The 21519-nt window shown below is 42.0% G+C and overlaps 2 protein-coding genes across 5 annotated transcripts in view; one reads left to right on the top strand and one right to left on the bottom strand.

Annotated features, from left to right (window-relative positions):
• NT5DC1 (5'-nucleotidase domain containing 1) overlaps window positions 1-21519 on the bottom strand; it is a 359332-nt gene that overhangs the window by 252595 nt on the left and 85218 nt on the right. The window lies entirely within an intron of this gene.
• Window positions 1-21519, top strand: part of COL10A1 (collagen type X alpha 1 chain) — a 98490-nt gene that overhangs the window by 58681 nt on the left and 18290 nt on the right. The window contains exons 1-2 of one of the 2 annotated variants that reach the window (XM_073675882.1): window positions 11236-11475; window positions 11818-11974. In XM_073675882.1, the coding sequence (XP_073531983.1) occupies window positions 11833-11974 (142 nt within the window). In that variant the 5' untranslated portion in view covers window positions 11236-11475; window positions 11818-11832. Of the gene's footprint in view, window positions 1-11235; window positions 11476-11817; window positions 11975-21519 lie in introns of those variants that run through there. The other variant, XM_073675883.1, reaches the window with a different exon arrangement.

The following is a 21519-nucleotide window of genomic DNA, read 5'->3' as shown; positions in this document are numbered from 1 at the left end:
ATGTTTTGTTCACCAAGCTACTTAGTTATTACTTTTCCTTTGTGAAGTGGTGCTCCATCATGCTGGAAAAAGTATTGTTCATCACCAAGTTGCTCCTGGATCTTTGAGACAAGCTGCTCTTTGATGATGTTTCGATATCATTCTTTATTCACAGCAGTGTTTCTATGCAAAACTGTGAGTGAGTCCTTTCCTTTGGTTGAAAAGCAACCCCACACTTAAATGGTCTCAGAATGCTTTACTGTTGGCATGCCTCAGGACTCATGGTAGCGCTCACCTTAGTTCTCCACCATTCTTCTAGCCGTCCAAAACAGTCTGAAGGGGGCTTCATCAGAGAAAAAAGCTTTGCAGGAAGTACAATGATTGAACTGCAGAGAACAGAGATGAAGTTATAATCTTGATGAAGCCTCCTCCAGACTGTTTGGGACATCTGGAATAATGAAAAGAAAAAGTGAGCACCACCATGAGTGCCAACAGTAAAGCATCCTGAGACCATTGATGTGTGGGGTTGCTTTTCATGCAAGTGAGTGGGCTAACTCAAAATGTTTACTAAAAACATTGCCATGAATAAAGAATGGTATCTCCACATCCTCCAAGAGCAGCTTCTCCCAACAATCCAGGAGCAATTTGGTGATGAACAATGCTTTTAGCATTATGGAGCACCATGTCAAAAGTAAAAAAAGTGATAACTACCGTATTTTGCGGATTACAGGACGCACCGATGCAAAATAGGAAAAAATGTTTTTTTTAAATAAAATGGTGCACCTTATAATCCATTTTATCTGAGGGGGGCGACAGTGGAGCAGGGGTCACAGGAGCCAGGGTCACAGATACAGGAGATTGGCGGCGGCGGCCGCAGGCCCCCGTCCTCTCAGAAAGGTCGCTGATTCAGGATGACTTGGGCGGTGGTGGTGGCGGGAGTGGGCTGATGCTATGGGCCCCGTCCGCAGAAGAAGCTGGCGATGATTGTACATTCGCTCTCCCGTACATTGCACTTCAGTGGGCTTAGGGAGAATGGTTGCCGGAGCATGAGCAGATAGAGATCTCGAGAGACGAGATTTCGTCTCTCGAGATCTCAATCTGCGCATGCTCAGGCAGCCATTTTCCCGAAGCCCACCGAAGGGCTATGTATGGGAGAGGGAACCTTCGCTCACCGCTGAATTTCTTTGAGAGGACGAGGCCAGCAGCATTGCCCCACTCCCGCAACCATCAGCGCCCAATTCATCCAGAAACAGCGACTCTGCTGAGAGGACGGGGCCTGCAGCATCGCCCCACTCCCGCTGGCACCAACGCCCAAGTCATCCTGAATCAGCGATCCTGCTGAGAGGATGGGGCCTGCAACATCGCCCGACTCCTGCAGCAGACGAAGCCAACCTCCTGTATTTGTGACCCTGCTCCTGCTCCACCGACGAGGTCCCCCAGGTAAAATACCGTACCTTAGCACCCCCTTTTTCCTCCCAAATTTGGGCGGGAAAAATGCTTCTTATAATCCCGAAAATACGGTAAGTGGCTCAAATAATAACATACTGAAATTCTGGGTGGATGGTCAGAAAACTCCCCAGATCTCAATTCCATTGAGAACCTGTGGTCAATCCTCTGAAAAGCAGATGGACAAAACAAAAACAGAGAAATTGTGATAAACACCAAGAAGTGACTAGACAAATGGGTTGTAATCTGTCAGGATTTGCCTCAGAAGCTGATATCCAGCATGTCAAAGCAAATTGTAGAAGTCTTGAAAAATAAAGCACAACACTGTAAATAGAGTTTTTACATAAATTTGATGGATTTGTCAATAAAAGTTTAAAAACTTATGAAATGCTAATATTTTTACATCAATAACTACAGAATCCTCTGACTAAAAGATCTAGAAACCTTGAAGCAGCAAATTATGTAAAACCAAAATTTGTGTTGGTCTCAAAAACTTTTGTTCAAAACTGTATTTGTAAAAAATGGAAATATATTCCCGGCTTAAAAAATAATTAGAAATGGCACCACAAATTTCCCTTAATTCTTTCATTTACATTGATACAATAATTAGTGTTGAGCATTCAGATACTGAAATATCGGGTATCGACCGATATTCGCGGTATCGGAGATCCGATACTGAGTTCCGATACTTTTAGAATATTGAATACCAGAATCGGAAGTTCCCATAATGCCTGCGCTCTGCAGTGTCTCTGAAGGATGACAAGCTGGATGGCAGCGCTCAGCTTACTGTACTTGTCATGTAGTGTTAAAGGATTTATTAAAAAAAATAATAGTGTTATCATGCACCGTCTCTTGAAAAAAGCCGGCCGGCAATTCAGCAGCGGTACCGGACAATTTAGAATAGAAAGAATAGAGCATCACACATAGATTAGATAGATAGAAACATGTCAGTCACATATATAAGAAGTACAGTGACAGTGTTGGTTACTGTACTTGTCATTTGCTGTTAAAGGATTTATTAAAAAAAAAAAGTGTTTTCATGCACCGTCTCTTTAAAAAAGCCGGCCGGCAATTCAGCATCGGTACCCGACAATTTAGAATAGAAAGAATAGAGCATCACACATAGATTAGATACATAGAAACATGTCAGTCACATATATGATAAGTACAGTGATAGTGTTGATTACTGTACTTGTCATTTAGTGTTAAAATAAAGGATTTATTAAAAAAAAAATTGGCGTGGGGTTCCCCGTAATTTTAGTCTCTAGCAGAGGTTAAGCAGACGGCTGGGGCAGATGTTTGAAGCCTGGGAAGGGGGTAATACCCACTGAGCTTCCCAGGCTACTAATATCAGCCCCCAGCTGAATACCTAGCCTTTACTAGCTATTAAAATGGGGGACCCCAAAAAAAATGACGTGGGGTCCCCCCTATTTTAATAGCTAGCAAAGGCTAGGCAGACAGCTGGGGGCTGAAATTAATAGCTCAGGAAGGGTGCCATGAATATTGGCCCCCTCTCAGGCTAGAAACACCAGCCGTCAGCCGCCCCAGAAATGGCGCATCCATAGGATGTGCCAATTCTGGCACTTAGCCTCGCTCTTCCCACTGCCCTGTAGCGGTGGCAGTGGGGTAATAGGGCTGGGGTTGATGTCAGCTTATAATGCCAGCTGACATCAAGCCCAGGTTAGTAATGGAGAGGCGTCTATAAGACACCCCCATTACTAACCCCATAGTCAAAGTTAAAAAAAAACACAAACACCCAGAATAAAGTACTTTTATTGAAATAAAGACACAATTCTTTAATGTTCTAAATTAAACCATACTTACCATCACGCCCATTCCAGCTGAAGCCAATGTCTTCTGCAATAAAATTAAAATAATAAAGCAACCTCATCCTTACCTTTCCATGGTTCCCACGATGGCTCCAGCTCTGCTACATTCACATGACAGGCTGGATCGTAGCCGAAAGCTGCCATCCAACTTGCCATGCCGCAGACACTGAGAAGCGCAGGCATGCTTGCGCTCCTCAGTGCCTGGCTGTGACGGCTCATCTGGATGCCGTCACAGCCAGACACTGAGGAGCGCAAGCATGCCTGCGCTTCTCAGTGTCTGCGGCATGGCAAGCTGGATGGCAGCTTTCGGCTGTGATCCAGCCTGTCATGTGAATGTAGCAGAGCTGGAGCCGTCGTGGGAACCATGGAAAGGTAAGGATGAGGTTGCTTTATTATTTTACTTTTATTGCAGAAGACATTGGCTTCAGCTGGAATGGGCGATATGGTAAGTAGGGTTTAATTTAGAACATTAAAGGAATGTGTCTTTATTTCAATTAAAGGACTTTATTCTGGGTGTTTGTGTTTTTTTTTTAACTTTGACTATGGGGTTAGTAATGGGGGTGTCTTATAGACGCCTCTCCATTACTAACCTGGGCTTGATGTCAGCTGGCATTGTAAGCTGACATCAACCCCAGCCCTATTACCCCACTGCCACCGCTACAGGGCAGTGGGAAAAGCGAGGCTAAGTGCCAGAACTGGCGCATCCTATGGATGCGCCATTTCTGGGGCGGCTGACGGCTGGTGTTTCTAGCCTGGGAGGGGGCCAATATTCATGGCACCCTTCCTGGGCTATTAATATCAGTCCCCAGCTGTCTGCCTAGCCTTTGCTAGCTATTAAAATAGGGGGGACCCCACGTCATTTTTTGGGGGGTCCCCCATTTTAATAACTAGTAAAGGCTAGGTATTCAGCTAGGGGCTGATATTAGTAGCCTGGGAAGCTCCGTGGGTGTTACCCCCTTCCCAGGTTTCAAACATCTGCCCCAGCCGTCTGCTTAACCTCCGCTAGAGACTAAAATTACGGGGAACCCCACGGCAATATTTTTTTAAATAAATCCTTTATTTTAACACTAAATGACAAGTACAGTAATCAACACTGTCACTGTACTTCATATATATGTGACTGACATGTTTCTATCTATCTAATCTATGTGTGATGCTCTATTCTTTCTATTCTAAATTGTCGGGTACCGATGCTGAATTGCAGGCCGGCTTTTTTAAAGAGACGGTGCATGAAAACACTATTATTTTTTTTAATAAATCCTTTAACATTAAATGACAAGTACAGTAAACAACACTGTCACTGTACTTCTTATATATGTGACTGACATGTTTCTATCTAATCTATGTGTGATGCTCTATTCTTTCTGTTCTAAATTGTCGGGTACCGGTGTATGCCGCTGCTGAATTGCCGGCTTTTCATGTAATACATTCTAAATTATTCTTAGTTGTTTTCCTCCATGTAGAATTAACCTACAAGGAAAGAAAGGGTTTATTTTCATTCCGATATTTGTGTCCCATTGACTTGCATTGGTTTCCGGTATCGGAATCGGCGATATCTTTTGGGTATCGGTCCGATCCAATCCGATCCGATATTTCCCGATATCGGAAGGTATCGCTCAACACTAACAATAATGTACTACTTTATTAAATCTCACAGAAATGCAACACTAAATGAGGGAAGAAAATCTAATTAACAGATTCAGAATTTTCTCAGCTGATAAGCAAAGCATTTTAGTTACCTAAGTATTATAGTCCTTAGTTTACTTGTCTCACCAGCAGTACTTTGTCTGATACTTTAAAAAGAAAGAAATATAAGTAATAATATATAATGAAGCGTAATGTACTATGCAGTAAAAAGTTATTAATATGTGCTAAGACAATAAAAAAGTTTTCAAGGGATGTTGTTGCGGTAGGCCTCTCTTGTAGACATTCGAATAGAGAAAAGGCCCACACACAAGGAAAAGGAGAGCTCTTACTTTCCCATAATACAAGACCACCCACTGATGTGTCCTAGTAGGACTGTTCTAATATTTACATAAAATGTTAAAGACTTTTGATTTCAAATATATTTTGGTTTATTGTGGTTAATATAACTATAAATTAAATTTAAACTTCAAAATAAATAATGTCCTATCAACTTACTGTGAACATTTCCTTGTGATACAGTTAAAATAAAGTAAGAATTCAGTATGCACATTACTTTGACCATTGAAATGAGACAATACGGTCTATTTCAAGGGTTTGTTTTTTTTCCTGGAGATTGGCCATTAGTTAGCTATAGTCTTCAATGAAAATGACAGATAACTGGCACCTGGTTTTGCTGGTAATTGAGCACAACCTGAATTTTATTCTCTGGCAATATTTAGCTGTTTATAGCATTAAAGGGGTTGTCTTAGCAAAACAACCTCTTTTTAAGTTGAGGCAGCTTGCTTGTTTGGAAGCCATTATTCCTAGTTCTGTACAGAAAACTCTTTACTAGCTGTAATGTACAGTAACATGAACACGATCTCTTCACTCTCAGACTGTTACTGTACTCCCTATTAGGCTATGTTCACACATCGTGGGTTTTTTTTGCGTCAATTTTCTGCAGCAAAACCTGATCTTCAAGAGCATTTTGTTCAGTTTTCTTCTTGCAGTTTTGGTGCTTTTTTGATGTGCTTTTGGTGCGTTTTTTCAGCGTTTTTTTTCACGGTCTTTGTCTCTTTTTATGCATGTACATAAAGTTCTGTGAAAAAAAAGAACCTCATTCTATTTTGGCATCAAAAATGCTGAGAAAACACTGATGCAAATTTTGATGCATTTTTTTAGCGTGTTTTTCACTACTCATTACTTCCTATGGGTGAAAAAATACTGAAAGAAGTGACTATTTCCCCCCCCAAAGATGCAAGAAAAACCATGATGTGTGAACAGAGAATTCTGGTTTCTCATAAACTTTGCTATTACTGCAAAAGGCAGCTGTAAAATTTGTATAAAAAAAGTTGAAAAAACCATGATGCGTAAACATAGTCTCAGGCTGTGTGCCCACGTAGCGCTTTTCAAGCGTATATGCTGCGGAATTTCCGCAGCGTAAACGCTTGAAAAACGCATGTATATCCGCACCCCATGGTCCCCAATGGCATTCCGCAATGTCAATGCCCATGCTGCGGATTTTTCCGCAGCGTATATGCTGCGGTCAAAAATCCGCAACATGTTCATTAATTTTGCGGAAGCGCAGCGGAATCAATGTGCGGATGGTACCCAAGTCTGGATGAGAGGAGACTCTCATCCAGACCTGGGTACCAAAGAACCTGTAAAAAAAAGAAAAAATAAAGTTTATACTTATCTTCTGATGTTTTCCCTCCGTCGCGCTGTTGTCTGAAGGACCTGCCACGTCATTGAGTCATGTGACCCACCACATGACTCAATGACGTCACCGCAGGTCCTGCACACAACAGCGTGAGCCGCTCAAGCCTCCGGACGGGGCAGAGAATGCATCAGAAGGTGAGTATAAAGTTTATTTTTTTATTTTTTACCATTCTGAACAAGTTGTCAAGCACTTTTCCAAGTGATGCTTGGAGAAGTGCTTGATAACCCGCATGCGGAAATGCATGCAAAGACGCCTCACAAACGCTTCTACCTGGCGGGAAAACCGCATGTAATATCCGCATGCGATTTTCCCGCCAGGGAGAAGCGTAAAAAATATGCTTCAGGTCCGCAACGTGGGCACATAGCATCAGAGACACCTACAATTTTTCATTGTAGTACTTCGAAAAATGAAACACGTAGCTTATGCTTTGGTTAAAAACTTGGTTGCTTTTAACCAGGGTTTTTTGAGCTTTGGTAACCCGAAGTAACTTTTCCGTTTACAAAAAACAGTTTCATATAGCCTACTAGGGAATTCTGAGTTAACATCTGTTTAAAGAATTCACAGTTTCAAGCATTTACAAGGAATTTATGTCACACAAAAGCATCGATCCTGTCTTATATTACATAGGCAATCCTACGATTTAGGCTGGATTCTCCTTCCCACTCAGCACTCCATCAAAGGGTTTCACCTGAAAATGTTTCTTGTAGCCATTCACTTGAATGACGGAAACAGAATCGAAAATATGAAATATGGACTCTATTTGACCTTGGTTACCACATTATTCATCTTTTTAACCGGACATACAGGTGCATCTCACTAAATTAGAATATCATCAAAAAGTTAATTTATTTCAGTTCTTCAATACAAAAAATGAAACTCATATTATATAGAGTCATTATAAACAGAGTGATCTATTTCAAGTGTTTATTTCTGTTAATGTTGGTGATTATGGCTTACAGCCAATGAAAACACAAAAGTCATTATCTCAGTAAATTTAAATAATTAACAAAAAACACTTGCAAAGGCTTCCTAAGCATTTAAAAGGGTCCCTTAGTCTGTTTCAGTAGGTTCCACAATCATGGGGAAGACTGCTGACTTGACAGATGTCCAGAAGGCAGTCATTGACACACTCCACAAGGTCCCAGAGTTCCAATTTTCATTTGGAAATCAAGGTCCCAGAGTCTGGAGGAAGAGTGGAGAGGCCACAATCCGAGCTGCTTGAGGTCTAGTGTGAAGTTTCCACAATCAGTGATGGTTTGGGGAGTCATGTCATCTGCTGGTGTAGGTCCACTGTGTTTTATCAAGACCAAAGTCAGCGCAGCTGTCTACCAGTAAATTTTAGAACATTTCATGCTTCCCTCTGCCGACAAGCTTTTTGGAGATGGAAATTTCATTCTCCAGCAGGACTTGGCACCTGTCCACACTGCAAAAAGTAACAATACCTGGTTTAAAAACAACAGTATCACTGTGCTTGATTGGCCATCAAACTAGCCTGACCTTAACCCCATAGAGAATCTATGGGGTATTGTCAAGAGGAAGATGAGAAACACCAGACCCAACAATGCAGACGAGCTGAAGGCTGCTATCAAAGTAACCTGGGCTTCCATAACACCTCAGCAGTGCCACAGGCCGATCATCTCCATGCCACGCAGCATTGATGAAGTCACTGATGCAAAAGCAGCGCCGACCAAGTATTGAGGGCATTTACTGAACATACATTTCAGTAGGTCAACATTTCGGATTTTAAAAACATTTTTCAAGCTGTTGTTATAAAGTATTCTAATTTACTGAGATAATGACTTTTGTGTTTTCATTGGCTGTAAGCCATAATCATCAACATTAACAGAAATAAACACTTGAAATAGATCACTCTGTATAATATATGAGTATCACTTTTTGTATTGAAGAACTGAAATAAATTAACTTTTAGATGATATTCTAATTTTGTGAGAAGCACTTGTAACATTGTAGTTAACTTCACTATTGTGTTTAAGTATATACAGTGCTGGCCAAAAGTATTGGCACCCGGCAATTCTGTCAGCTAATACTCAGTTTCTTCCTGAAAATGATTGCAATCACAAATTCTTTGGTATTATTCTCTTCATTTAATTTGTCTTCAATGAAAAAACACAAAAAGAATTGTCCTAAAGCCAAATTGGATATAATTCCACACCAAACCTAAAAAAGGGGGTGGACAAAAGTATTGGCACCCTTTGAAAAATCATGTGATGCTTCTCTAATTCGTGTAATTAACAGCACCTGTAACTTACCTGTGGCACCTAACAGGTGTTGGCAATAACTAAATCACACTTGCAGCCAGCTAACATGGATTAAAGTTGACTCAACCTCTGTCCTGTGTCCTTGTGTGTACCACATTGAGCATGGAGAAAAGAAAAAAGACCAAAAAACTGTGAGGACTTGAGAAACCAAATTGTGAGGAAGCATGAGCAATCTCAAGGCTACAAGTTCATCTCCAAAGACCTGAATGTTCCTGTGTCTTCCGTGCACAGTGTCATCAAGAAGTTTAAAGCCCATGGCACTGTGGCTAACCTCCCTAGATGTGGACGGAAAAGAAAATTTGACGAGAGATTTCAACGCAAGATTGTGCGGATGATGGATAAAGAACCTCCACCAACATCCAAACAAGTTCAAGCTGCCCTGCAGTCAGAGGGTACAACAGTGTCAACCCGTACTATCCGTCGGCATCTGAATGAAAAGGGACTGTATGGTAGGATACCCAGGAAGACTCCACTTCTTACCCCGAGACATAAAAAAGCCAGGCTGGAGTTTGCCAAAACTTACCTGAGAAAGCCTAAAACGTTTTGGAAGAATGTTCTCTGGTCACATGAGACAAAAGTAGAGCTTTTTGGGAAAAAGCATCAACATAGAGTGTACAGGAAAAAAAAAAGAGGCATTCAAAGAAAAGAACACGGTCCCTACAGTCAAATATGGCGGAGGTTCCCTGATGTTTTGGGGTTGCTTTGCTGCCTCTGGCACTGGAACGCTCGACCGTGTGCATGGCATTATGAAGTCTGAAGACTACCAACAAATTTTGCAGCATAATGTAGGGCCCAGTGTGGGAAAGCTGGGTCTCTCTCAGAGGTCATGGGTCTTCCAGCAGGACAATGACCCAAAACACACTTCCAAAAGCACTATAAAATGGTTTGAGAGAAAGCACTGGAGACTTCTAAGGTGGCCAGCAATGAGTCCAGACCTGAATCCCATAGAACACCTGTGGAGAGATCTCAAAATGGCAGTTTGGAGAAGGCGCCCTTCAAATATCAGGGACCTGGAGCAGTTTGCCAAAGAAGAATGGTCTACAATTCCAGCAGAGCATTGTAAGAAACTCATTGATGGTTACCGGAAGCGGTTGCTCGCAGTTATTTTGGCTAAAGGTAGTGCAACCAAGTATTACGCTGAGGGTGCCAATACTTTTGTCCGGCCCTTTTTTGGAGTTTTGTGTGAAATGATCAATGATTTGATTTTTGCTTCATTCTCTTTTGTGTTTTTTCCTTGCAAGCAAATTAAATGAAGAGAATAATACCAAAGAATTTGTGATTGCAATCATTTTCAGGAAGAAACTGAGTATTATCTGACAGAATTGCAGGGGTGCCAATACTTTTGGCCAGCACTGTAGGAAAAATGTTAAAGACCTTATCAGAGTTGCTAATATAATCACTGGAAAAAAAGAATTAAATTGGGAAGATAAACACATGCATGCAAAGTGTTTCGGTTTCAACATTATTTTTGTCACCATAAATAGCACACAATTTACTGGATGTATTCCAAAATGGTTTTGTAGTATTTGGCAGGTGACCACCGTAATCTAAAATGCAATGAAAGTGTCACAAAAGAAATGATTTTTTTGTCACTTATGACCTATAGCCAGCCCTCGGTCACTTCCACATAGATGTCTTTTGGTCAGTATTTTGTAGTGTTGAAGTGTTTCTAAGGGTGGTTGCAAAACATGGAAGATGAACAAATTGTTTTGATTATACTTTTTCTTTATAAATATTCCACAAGCACTTTTGGCTTTCAAATACTGATCTAAATCTGTGCTAAAGTGGCCTTATCACTCACTTGATAAATTTAGTGTATCGCTCAATAGAAGTCAATCTCTCATTATTTCCATGACATGGTGCATGCCTCCAGCTAGGCATATAACTGTATCACACAAAAATAAATAAACCTTACATAAACAGGAATAGAACAGAAAGTATGTCCCAACATGTAGTGATCAGAAGCGATATTTTTTGGCCTGATGAAAAAATTTAAGACTAATCAAACCCAGCGTCTGACTTGTTGCTACGTGCATAAATATTTGTAGCAATGTATGCAAACTAAAACATTTGTATCAAATTAATGTCACTTTCAAAACTATGATTAAGAATTTTGTTAGTGTGTTTTGCAAACATGATCTTTCAAGAACTTCTTTTACAAAATGAAGCATTTGTGTTTTTGGCTGATACACCTTGATTGCCAGTTAGGAACCAATCTCACATTAAACGTGACTAATGCAACAACAATGGCTGAAATTGGCCAGACCGCAAATTCCTGCATTTAATAACTGTCTGGATAATTAGCGCTCCCCTTTCTGAGGGAGAAGCTTAATTTATGCAGATAGTTATGTTTGCATAAAAGTATAAATAAATGAATTTAGCAATGAGCACAAGAGGACACAGCTCTCTACACAAGCTTGGGAATATAACTGAATGAATGATTATTACAAAACTGCTAAGGATATTTTTACCTTAAAATGTAGCATTTTTTTTTAAATTGAGATGAGACAAGAACTTCTAAATATAATCTCAACCTACTAAAGGCAGGCAGCAGCTAAATATGTTCAGAACTCATTACGGCAGCGTATAAACCCAGGTAATGTTATATGGCTTGCTGCTTTTTATATGTTTTCTTTTCTAACTCAATCTTTTTTTTAGTCAGAACATATAAAACAAACTTCAGGGAACTGTCAGTTATTGGTCTACACTTCGCTGAAATTTCAGTACAGTAATAGACTTTTTTTTATATGCTGCGTTTAGTCATACTTTTCTTTTCCAAACACCACACAGGAGCTATGTTTGCAATGAATTATGCAAGCCACACTCTCTGAAATATCGGGACTACATATAAGGTCTTTGTCAATACGGCTTTGTAAGTCTGAAACATTTATTTCATTTCAGCAAATAGAATGAAAGTGTCTTTCTGTTCCTTGTGCAGAACAAGCTTGGCAACATGAAGTTACAATCCAGCATCTTCTTGCTCCTGCTGCTTCCAAACTTTATCTACACATCCGGTTATTTTCCTGAAAGACATCCAAAGCAATCCAACGTAAAAGGACCACCACCTTTCCTACCATTTAATGCAAAAAGTCAAGGTAAGATATATTTGATTCCCTGTGGGTTTTAGATTGTACTATGGCACAGTTATCTTTCTCTTGTATTGGTTTTACCAAGTGGCAGGATTACTTTCTAATTTCTGATAGATTTCAGCTGGTGTCATATCTTTCCATGGCTTTTTGAACTTCTCTTTCTTCATGTGTTCAATACTATTTCCCTGTCTCATTTCTCAATATTAAAAATAACTTAATTTAAGGACATCTATGGTTTGATTTATTTGCCTGTGTGGGTTGGATGGGTTTTTACCGACACCTGGTGAGAATTTCATGTCAATAGCACCTTCTAAATATATTTACTTAGAAAACTGGTGACGTGTTCAATACTTATTTCACAGGCTGTACTGTAGATGCACTCCCATACAATCACCACATACAAGGACATACGCATACACATTCAAAACACACATGGACGCACTAATACATACAGGTGCTTCTCACAAAATTAGAATATCATCAAGAAGTTAATTTATTTCAGTTCTTCAATACAAAAAGTGAAGCTCATATATTATATAGAGTCATTACAAACAGAGTGATCTATTTCAAGTGTTTATTTCTAATGTTGATGATTATGGCTTACAGCCAATGAAAACACAAAAGTCATTATCTCAGTAAATTAGAATAATTTATAACAGCTTGAAAAATGTTTTTAAAATCCGAAATGTTGACCTACTGAAATGTATGATCAGTAAATGCACTCAATACTTGGTCGGGGCTCCTTTTGCATCAATTACTGCATCAATGCGGTGTGGCATGGAGGTGATCAGCCTGTGGCACTGCTCAGGTGTTATGGAAGCCCAGGTTGCTTTGATAGCCTTCAGCTCGTCTGCATTGTTGGGTCTGGTGTCTCTCATCTTCCTCTTGACAATACTCCATAGATTCTCTATGGGGTTAAGGTCAGGCGAGTTTGCTGGCCAATCAAGCACAGTGATACTGTTGTTTTTAAACCAGGTATTGGTACTTTTGGCAGTGTGGACAGGTGCCAAGTCCTGCTGGAGAAAGAAATTTCCATCTCCAAAAAGCTTGTCGGCAGAGGGAAGCATGAAGTGCTCTAAAATTTCCTGGTAGACGGCTGCGCTGACTTTGGTCTTGATAAAACATAGTGGACCTACACCAGCAGATGACATGGCTCCCCAAACCATCACTGATTGTGGAAACGTCACAGTAAACCTCAAGCAGCTTGGATTGTGGCCTCTCCACTCTTCCTCCAGACTCTGGGACCTTGATTTCCAAATGAAATGCAAAATGTACTTTCATCTGAAAACAACACAATGGACCACTGAGCAACAGTCCAGGTCTTTTTCTCCTTGGCCCAGGTAAGACACTTCTGGCATTATCTATTGGTCATGAGTGACTTGACACAAGGAATGCGACACTTGTAGCCTATGTCTTGGATACGTCTGTGTGTGGTGGCTCTTGAAGCAATGACTCCAGCAGCAGTCCACTCCTTGTGAATCTCCCCAAAATTTTTGAATGGCCTTTTCTTAACAATCCTTTCAAGGCTGCGGTTATCCCAGTTGCTTGTGCACCTTTTTCTACCACACTTTTTCCTTCCACTCAACTTTTCATTAATATGCTTGGATACAGCCCTCTGTGAACAGCCAGCTTCTTTAGCAATGACTTTTTGTGGCTTATCCTCCTTGTGGAGTGTGTCAATGACTGCCTTCTGGACATCTGTCAAGTCAACAGTCTTCCCCATAATTGTGGAGCCTACTGAAACAGACTAAGGGATCTTTTTAAACGCTTAGGAAGTCTTTGCAGGTGTTTTTTGTTAATTATTCTAATTTACTGAGATAATGACATTTGTGTTTTCATTGGCTGTAAGCCATAATCATCAACATAACAGAAATAAACACTTGAAATAGATCACTCTGTTTGTAATGACACTATATAATGAGTTTCACTTTTTGTATTGAAGAACTGAAATAAATTAACTTTTTGATGATATTCTAATTTTGTGAGAAGCACCTGTATATTTACCACACACATGAATACACCACTCACATGGACACTCTCGTGAATGTTTACCATAATCAGTAATAATGGTGGACCCACTCAACCCACCCAATCTGTATAGTAACAGTGACAGACTCTTGAAACCTTTCGACGGACCATTGCAACCCACACATAATTACAGTAACTGAAGAAAACCCTTGCAGCCCCTCAACTCCATAATAACTGGGACATAATCATCAAGTCAAACACTATCATTTATTCTAAAGGAGAGTGGCTTTTCTGACCTGTTCACATCCATCATAGGTGAACAAGGAAAATTATGGCAAAGCATAGACAACACACTCCATCGACTACAATGTGGTCAGGCAGGTTTCTGTCAAGGTATTTATTCATTTAGAAATATTGTTGTGGGTTTTTGGCAAATTTGAACCAGACAGATTTCTTTCGTGACATGTTGTAGTTTATCTTGCTGGGAAATTCAATTTGTGTTTATTTATCAAAATATCTAAAATTTAATTCGGAACCGTCGTTTACATTTTTATTTCATAAATCAATACTACATGTGAAATTAAGCAACTTTGTAATTTAGCTTCTCAGGAAAATTAGCTTCTTTCTCTGTCAAAATTAATCAGTCATTATCAAAATTCTCAATTCTGAGGGATAATCTGTATTCAGGGAAGACAGACTTTCCCATTACTGAGATAGGAGATGGCAGCTGCTATTGATAAGATTCTATGTAGATCGGAGGAGGAGGTCTACCTGTAGCTCCTCCCACCTCCCATCTATATAGAATTGTATCCATAGCAACTGCCATCTCCTATCTGAGTAATAGGAAAGTTTGTCTTCAATGAATACAGATTATCCCTCAGAATTGAGAATTTTGACAATGGCTGATCAATTTTGGCAGAGAAAGAAGCAAATTTTTCTTTTAAGAAATATTGCAAAGTTGCTTATTTTTATGTGCACTATTGATTTACAGGATAAAAATTAAAACATCAGTTACACGTTAAACCCTTCACGACCTTGGCCGTATCCATACGTCCAAGTTTGTAAGCCCCATAGAGGGACTAAGTAAAAAAAATAATTTTAAATCACAAAATAATAAAATAAAAATATATTGTACCCATAAATAAATATTTTTCTGAAGAAAAAAAAAAAAAAAAGTACACATATTTGGTATCGCCACGTCTGGAACAACCTGACCTATGAAACTGTAAGACTAGTTAATCCCTTCAGTGAACACCAGAAATAAAAATGAAAAACAATGTGCTGGGCACAATGTATTGGGCACTACAATCTATGGGCGCTACAACAGCAGATTTGCAATTTTCACTCAGCAATATCCACTGCTGCTTGTTTCTGAAAAACACCCATGGAGTCAAATTATCACTACACCTATAGATAAATTCCCACATGGGTATAATTTCCAAAATTGGGTCACTTGAGGGGGGTATTCTGCTCTTCTAGTACTTAGGGCTCTGTATAAGGAGTCTGCAAACTATTCTAGGAAAATCTGCACTCCAGGAGGCAAATAGCGCACCGTCCATCCCGAGACTCGCCGTGTGAGTAAGCAGTACTGTACAGCCACATATGGGATACTTCCACGTTCAGCAGAAATTGTGGGACAAATTTTGATGGCATTTTTACCCATTTCCCCTTGTGAAAATGTAAAATCTGGAGCTAAAACAAAATTTTTGTGGTAAAAATGTAATTATGTTTTTTTCACTGCCCAATGGTGTAGTTTGTAAAATGTTATTTATGGGGGGTTTCGCTGTTCTGGCACCTCAGGGGCTTCCCGAGTGGGTCTTGGCACCTACAAACCATAACAGTAAAATCTGCACTAAATTATGGTACGTCTTCCCTTCTGAATTTTGCACTGTGCCTCAAAAGTAGTTCCCGATTACATGTAGGGTATTGGCGCACTCCGGAGAAATTGCACCACAAACTGAGAGCATGGATGTACCCACCGTGGGGCAGGGGGGGGGCAGCTGCCCCCCCTAGAAGCAGGGCCGCACGCCGCACACCAGGGCCGGCGTCAGCACCCGGGCAAATGTCAGGGCCCTGAGCAGGCGGGGGGGCCCCTCACCGTCAGCGCCCGCTCCCCCCACTTGCTCAGGGCCCCAGCACCCAGCACAAAACTTACCTCTCCCCGTCCCTCCGCAGCAGGTGCTGCATCCTCCGCGGCAGCTGCACTGTGACGTCTCAGGTCAGAGGGCGCGGTGACGTCTTTACACCGCGCTCTCTCCTGAGCAGTCACAGCGCAGAGCGGGATGAGGTCGGCGACGCTGAGGAGTCCGGAGCAGCAGCAGCAGGTGAGACGTGAGGGGAGTATTTGATTTTTTTCCTTGCCCCCCCCCCTTAGTTTTGATCCTGGGTACGCTCATGACTGAGAGGTCTATTTTTTCCTATTATTCCATATAACAATTAAAAATTTGGGGTTAAAACAACATTTTAGGATAAAAATGTAATTATTCTTTCTTTACCGCCCAATGGTTTAATTTCTGTGAGGCACACGTGGTGTCAACATGCTCACTGCATCCCTAGGTGAATTTATTGAGAGGTGTAGTTTGTAAAATTCTGTTTGCATAAACACATTCTGCTGTTCTGGCACCTCAGGGGTTCTTCCAATGTGACATGGCACCCTCAAACCATTCCAGCAAAATTTGAACTCCAATATGGCATTTCTTCCCTTATGAGCTTTGCACTGTGCCTCATAAGTAGTTTTCAACCACATGTCTGTCACTTCTGACACACCCGTGACAGTATCCGCTCCTCTAATAGTGGCCTCCAGACACTCAGGACTGGGTTTCTCAGGATAAGAGGCATGGAATGAACGAACTAACCAGGGAGCGTTCACCTCTGATGCTGAAACCCACATCCGCTCCTCTGGACCATAACCCTTCCAGTGTACCAAGTATTGTAGAGAATGACGTTGGAGACAAGAATCTACAATCCTCGAAACCTGGAACTCCAGATTACCATCAATCATTACTGGGGGCGGTGGTAAGAGTTAGGGCTCAAGAGGTTCCACATACTTCTTGAGTAAGGACCTGTGGAACATGTTGTGGACCTTAAGGGCCTGAGGAAGTTCAAGACGAAACGCTGCTGGGTTAATGATGGCGGTTATTTTATAGGGACCAAGAAACCTAGGTCCCAGATTCCAAGAAGGAACTTTCAATCTTATATTCCTGGTCGACAACCACAAAGTCATTCACATTCAGGTCCGGACCTGGAAAGCGTTTTCTGTCAGCCATACGTTTATACCTGTCTCCCATGATCTTTAAATTACTCAGAACACCCTGCCATACCGCGGAGAGTGACGAAGCAAACAGTTCCTCCTCAGGAACTCCCGAAGGTCCTCCCCACACTAAGGGTACCAAACTGTGGGTGATAAACGGTGACCGGCCAGTGGATTCTTGACGATGATTATTAATGGCAAATTCTGCCAGAGATAAGTAGGATGCCCAATCCTCCTGATTTTAGGAGACTAAACACATGAGGTAGGTCTCCAAATTCTGATTGACACGCTCGGGCTGTCCATTCGACTGAGGGTGGAAGGCAGAGGAAAAGGACAGCTGCACCCCCAGTCGAAAACAGAATGCCTTCCAGAACATGGAGAAAATCTGGGTCCCTCGATCTGACACCACATCGGAGAGAACCCTGTGAAGCTTCACAATCTCACTTATGAACACCTGAGCAAGTGTCTTGGCATTTGGAAGTGCAGGCAATGCGACGAAGTGAACCATTTTACTGAACCAATCTACAACCACCAAAACCACAGTTTTGCCTGCAGAAACCAGTAGGTCAGTAATAAAATCCATGGACAAGTGTGTCCATGGCCTACTAGGAATAGGTAGTAGAAGAAGAGTACCAGACAAACGGGTATGCGAAACCTTAGAACGCGTGCAAAATCTTCAACCAGATACGTGTTCAATCACATCTCGATACAACCCCGGCCACCAAAAACGGCGAGAGAGGAGATCCGCGGTTGCCTTACCACCTGGATGACCAGCAAGCACAGAGTTATGATGTTCCTTAATTACTTTGCGGTGCAGATTAGATGGTACAAACAACCTTCCTGAAGGGCAGCAGGTAGGGGCGCCCCCCTGAGCCTCGAACACCTCACCTTCCAGTTCAGGATACAGTGCCGAAATGACTACCCCTTTTTGTAAGTTCTCATGGTCACCACCACCAGAGAAGCTCCGGGACAAAGCATCAGCCTTGACATTTTTGACCCCTGGACGAAAAGTGACAACAAAATTTAACCAATAAAAAACAGGGACCATCTGGCTTGCCTAAGATTGAGACATTTAGCTGACTGGAGATATGACAGATTCTTATGGTCAGTAATAACAATAATAGGATGGACAGCCCCCTCAAACCAATGTCGCCATTCTTTGAATGCCAATTTGATCGCCAAGAGTTCCATATTAAACACGTCATAATTTCTCTCAGCCAAAGAAAATTTTTTAGAAAAGAAGGCGCATGGACGCCATTTACCAGGGGGCAGACCCTGAGACAACACAGCCCCAACCCCGACATCCGACACATCAACCTCTACAATAAAGGGTTGGGAAACATCAGGTTGACTGGGTATAGGTGCAGTGGCAAAATGATTATTTAAGGAAGAAAAAGCCTGGAGAGAGGCATCCGACCATTTGGAAAAATCAGACCCCTTCTTAGTCATGTCAGTAAGGGGTTTCGCAATTACAGAGTCATTTTGGATGAATTTCCGGTAAAAATTAGTAAAGCCCAGAAAACATGGTAGAGCCTTCAGGTTCTCGGGTGGTCCCAATTAAGGACTGCATGGATCTTCTCGAGATCCATCCGAAAACCCGCAGATGACAACAAGTACCACAAAAACCGCACCTCCTGAACAGAGAAAACACATTTTTCCAGTTTGGCATAAAGTTTGTTATCCCTTAATATCTGAAGCACCTGCTTAATATGTCCCTGATGTGTCTCAATATCAAGTGAGTAAACCAAAGTATCGTCCAGACAGACCACCACAAACCTCCCCACCAAATGATGGAAAATATCATTTATGAAATGCTGGAATACCGCAGGTGTATTGGTCAAACCGAAAGGCATAACCAGACTCCCGAAATGCTGTTTTTCACTCATCCCCTTCTCTGATTCTAAACAGAATGCAGGCTCCTCTTAAATCCAACTTGGAGAATACCTTAGATCCTATAACCTGGCTGGACAAATCAGGAATCAGAAAAAGAGGGTATGGATCACGGCTGGTAATTTGATTTAATTCCCGGAAATCTAAACAGGGACATAGACCGCCATCATTTTCCTTCATAATGAAGAACCCAGCCGCCACGAGCGAAGATGAGGGTCTGATATGTCCCTTCTCCGGACTTTCTGCAATGAAATCCTTCATGGCTTGTCTCTCAGGGTCAGAAAGATTATACAGTCTGGACTTCGGTAGTTTAGCTCCGGGGGTCTGGTTAATAGGACAGTCATATGCACGATGAGGAGGCAAATCCTGACACCCCTCTCAGAAAAAACTTCCTCAAAACCAGACAGAAAAGCAGGTAATATTTCCGTAGAGACAGTAGCAAGGAAAATATCTAAACAGTTCTCATGGCAGTAATCTCACCGGCTTGCCAATCCACCAACGGAATATGTTTAACAAGCCAAGGAATACCCAAAACAATAGGTGTGGGAAGATGGTCAAGGACATAGCAAGAGATTATTTCACAATCTGAGTAAATGCTTTCTGTGCAAGTGGCGCCAAGTCGATGGTGAAGATGGAAATAGGTTTAGCAAGCAAGACCATGAGTTTTCACAAACTCAGCATCAACCATGCTGACTCCGGCTCCACTGTCAACAAACACAGAAATGTTCTCGTTTTTGCTCTTTAGCACCACCTCTGCTGTCAGGACAAGCAGGAAACTGCAAGTTGGCAACAAATGCACCCCCCTATTTATTCAACTCCAGACTACCAAGAGTTAATTGATTCTCCTTTTGTTTAGGAATTGAAGGACAGGTTCCAACAAAATGTCCCTTTTCCCACAAAAAAAACATGCGCCTTTTTTCTTGCGAATCTCCGGGGAAATGTATGATGCAGAGACACCCCCCAACTGGGTTCCTCCACCTCCCCCACTACTGGTTCATCCCCAGACCACTCCCCCAGCAGAGGTACACAACCCCGACAAGAAGGCCCCAGAGAAGGTGGTCTCACCCGTCTATCCCAAAGGCGTCTATCAAGATGTATAGCCAACGACATTGCAGCCTCCAAGGACTGAGGGGTTTCATAAACTGCCAAGGCATCTTTCAACCTTTCAGTAAGACCCTCACAAAATTGACTTCTAAAGTCTAAGTCATTCCATTTGGAATCTGTTGCCCATCTACGGAATTCAGAACTGTACGTCTCTGAGCGATTCCCCTGCTGAAGGTGACATAGCCTAGACTCAGCCAAGGCGACTTGGTCTGGGTAATCATAAGGTGAGGGCCAGAGCCCCGAAAAACCCCTCCATTGACTGGAGACAAACCGAGTCCTGTGGTAAAGAAAACGCCCACGACTGAGGATCTTCCTGCAGTAGAGTGATCACAATTCCAACCCGTTGCTCCTCATTTCCGGAGGTGTAAGGGCGAAGTTTAAAATACAGTTTGCAGGTCTTTGAATACAAAAAATTTGTCCCTAACTCCTGAAAACCTGTCCGGGAGGGCAATCTTGGGTTCAGGCTGGACAGGCCCACCTGCAGAGACCCTCACAACCTGTAGCCATTAATGCTGCTGCTGAACCTCACAGCGGAGGTCATTCAACTCCAGAGACAGACTGTGCAGCTGCTCTGCAACTGTACCCATACCAAGGAGAAAGGAGAAAAAAAAAACAAACACGCCCAAAAAACATACAAACAAAAAGAAACCAAAGTGTCAGTTTTTTTTCTCCTTTTTTTCTTTCCTTTTCAATATGTGCTCGGCCAGTGATACTGTCACGCAAGGTGTCGGAAAGACTTAGTGCAATACAAAGGGAAGAGGGAAAGGGAGCCCAGACACTAGGGAAAGGGTGGAGTGGAGACCTCCTAGGCTGATCTAATATCACCCTGTCTCCACTAACGTCCCTGTATTGGCTCTTCACCAATCGCCGCATGCGAACCTCGCCCTGTCTTTCCCTGGCTTTGGGCCCTGGCTATGGAAGGGAGGGAGATGAGCGCTAGTCGATCCCCCTGACCACTAAAGACAACAGGGGGTAACAAACAAGGGAAGATAGCTTAGCTTTTAGTTGACTTTAGAGAGATGAACACCCGTCCTCATAGCTCCAGAGAGGATGAAGTAATGCACTTGCTTCGAGCCTTCACAAAGGGTAATGTGACTATCTCCGGCACCTCCCTGTAGCAGACAGCAGGTATTTATACACCAAGGCCAGGGTGTTAATTAGCCAGAGGAAGGTAGCCACTGGGTCCAAGAGAGACAGCCTCTAAAAAGGTGTTTGAAATGCCAAACGCAGAGATCTCCTGCAACCAAATGCAGGGCGACTGTCTGCCACTTCTGACACACCCGTGACAGAAAGTGAACAAATTTTGGGCTCCATTTTCTCCTGTACCCTTGTGAAAATA

The sequence above is a fragment of the Phyllobates terribilis genome, unplaced genomic scaffold (genome assembly GCF_046119375.1).
Source record: "Phyllobates terribilis strain yellow unplaced genomic scaffold, ASM4611937v1 Scaffold_3__8_contigs__length_932513732, whole genome shotgun sequence".
In the NCBI taxonomy this organism is placed as follows: Eukaryota; Metazoa; Chordata; class Amphibia; order Anura; family Dendrobatidae; genus Phyllobates; species Phyllobates terribilis.
The sequence above is the reverse complement of the archived record's forward strand: the minus strand, read 5'-3'. Positions and strand labels throughout refer to the sequence as shown.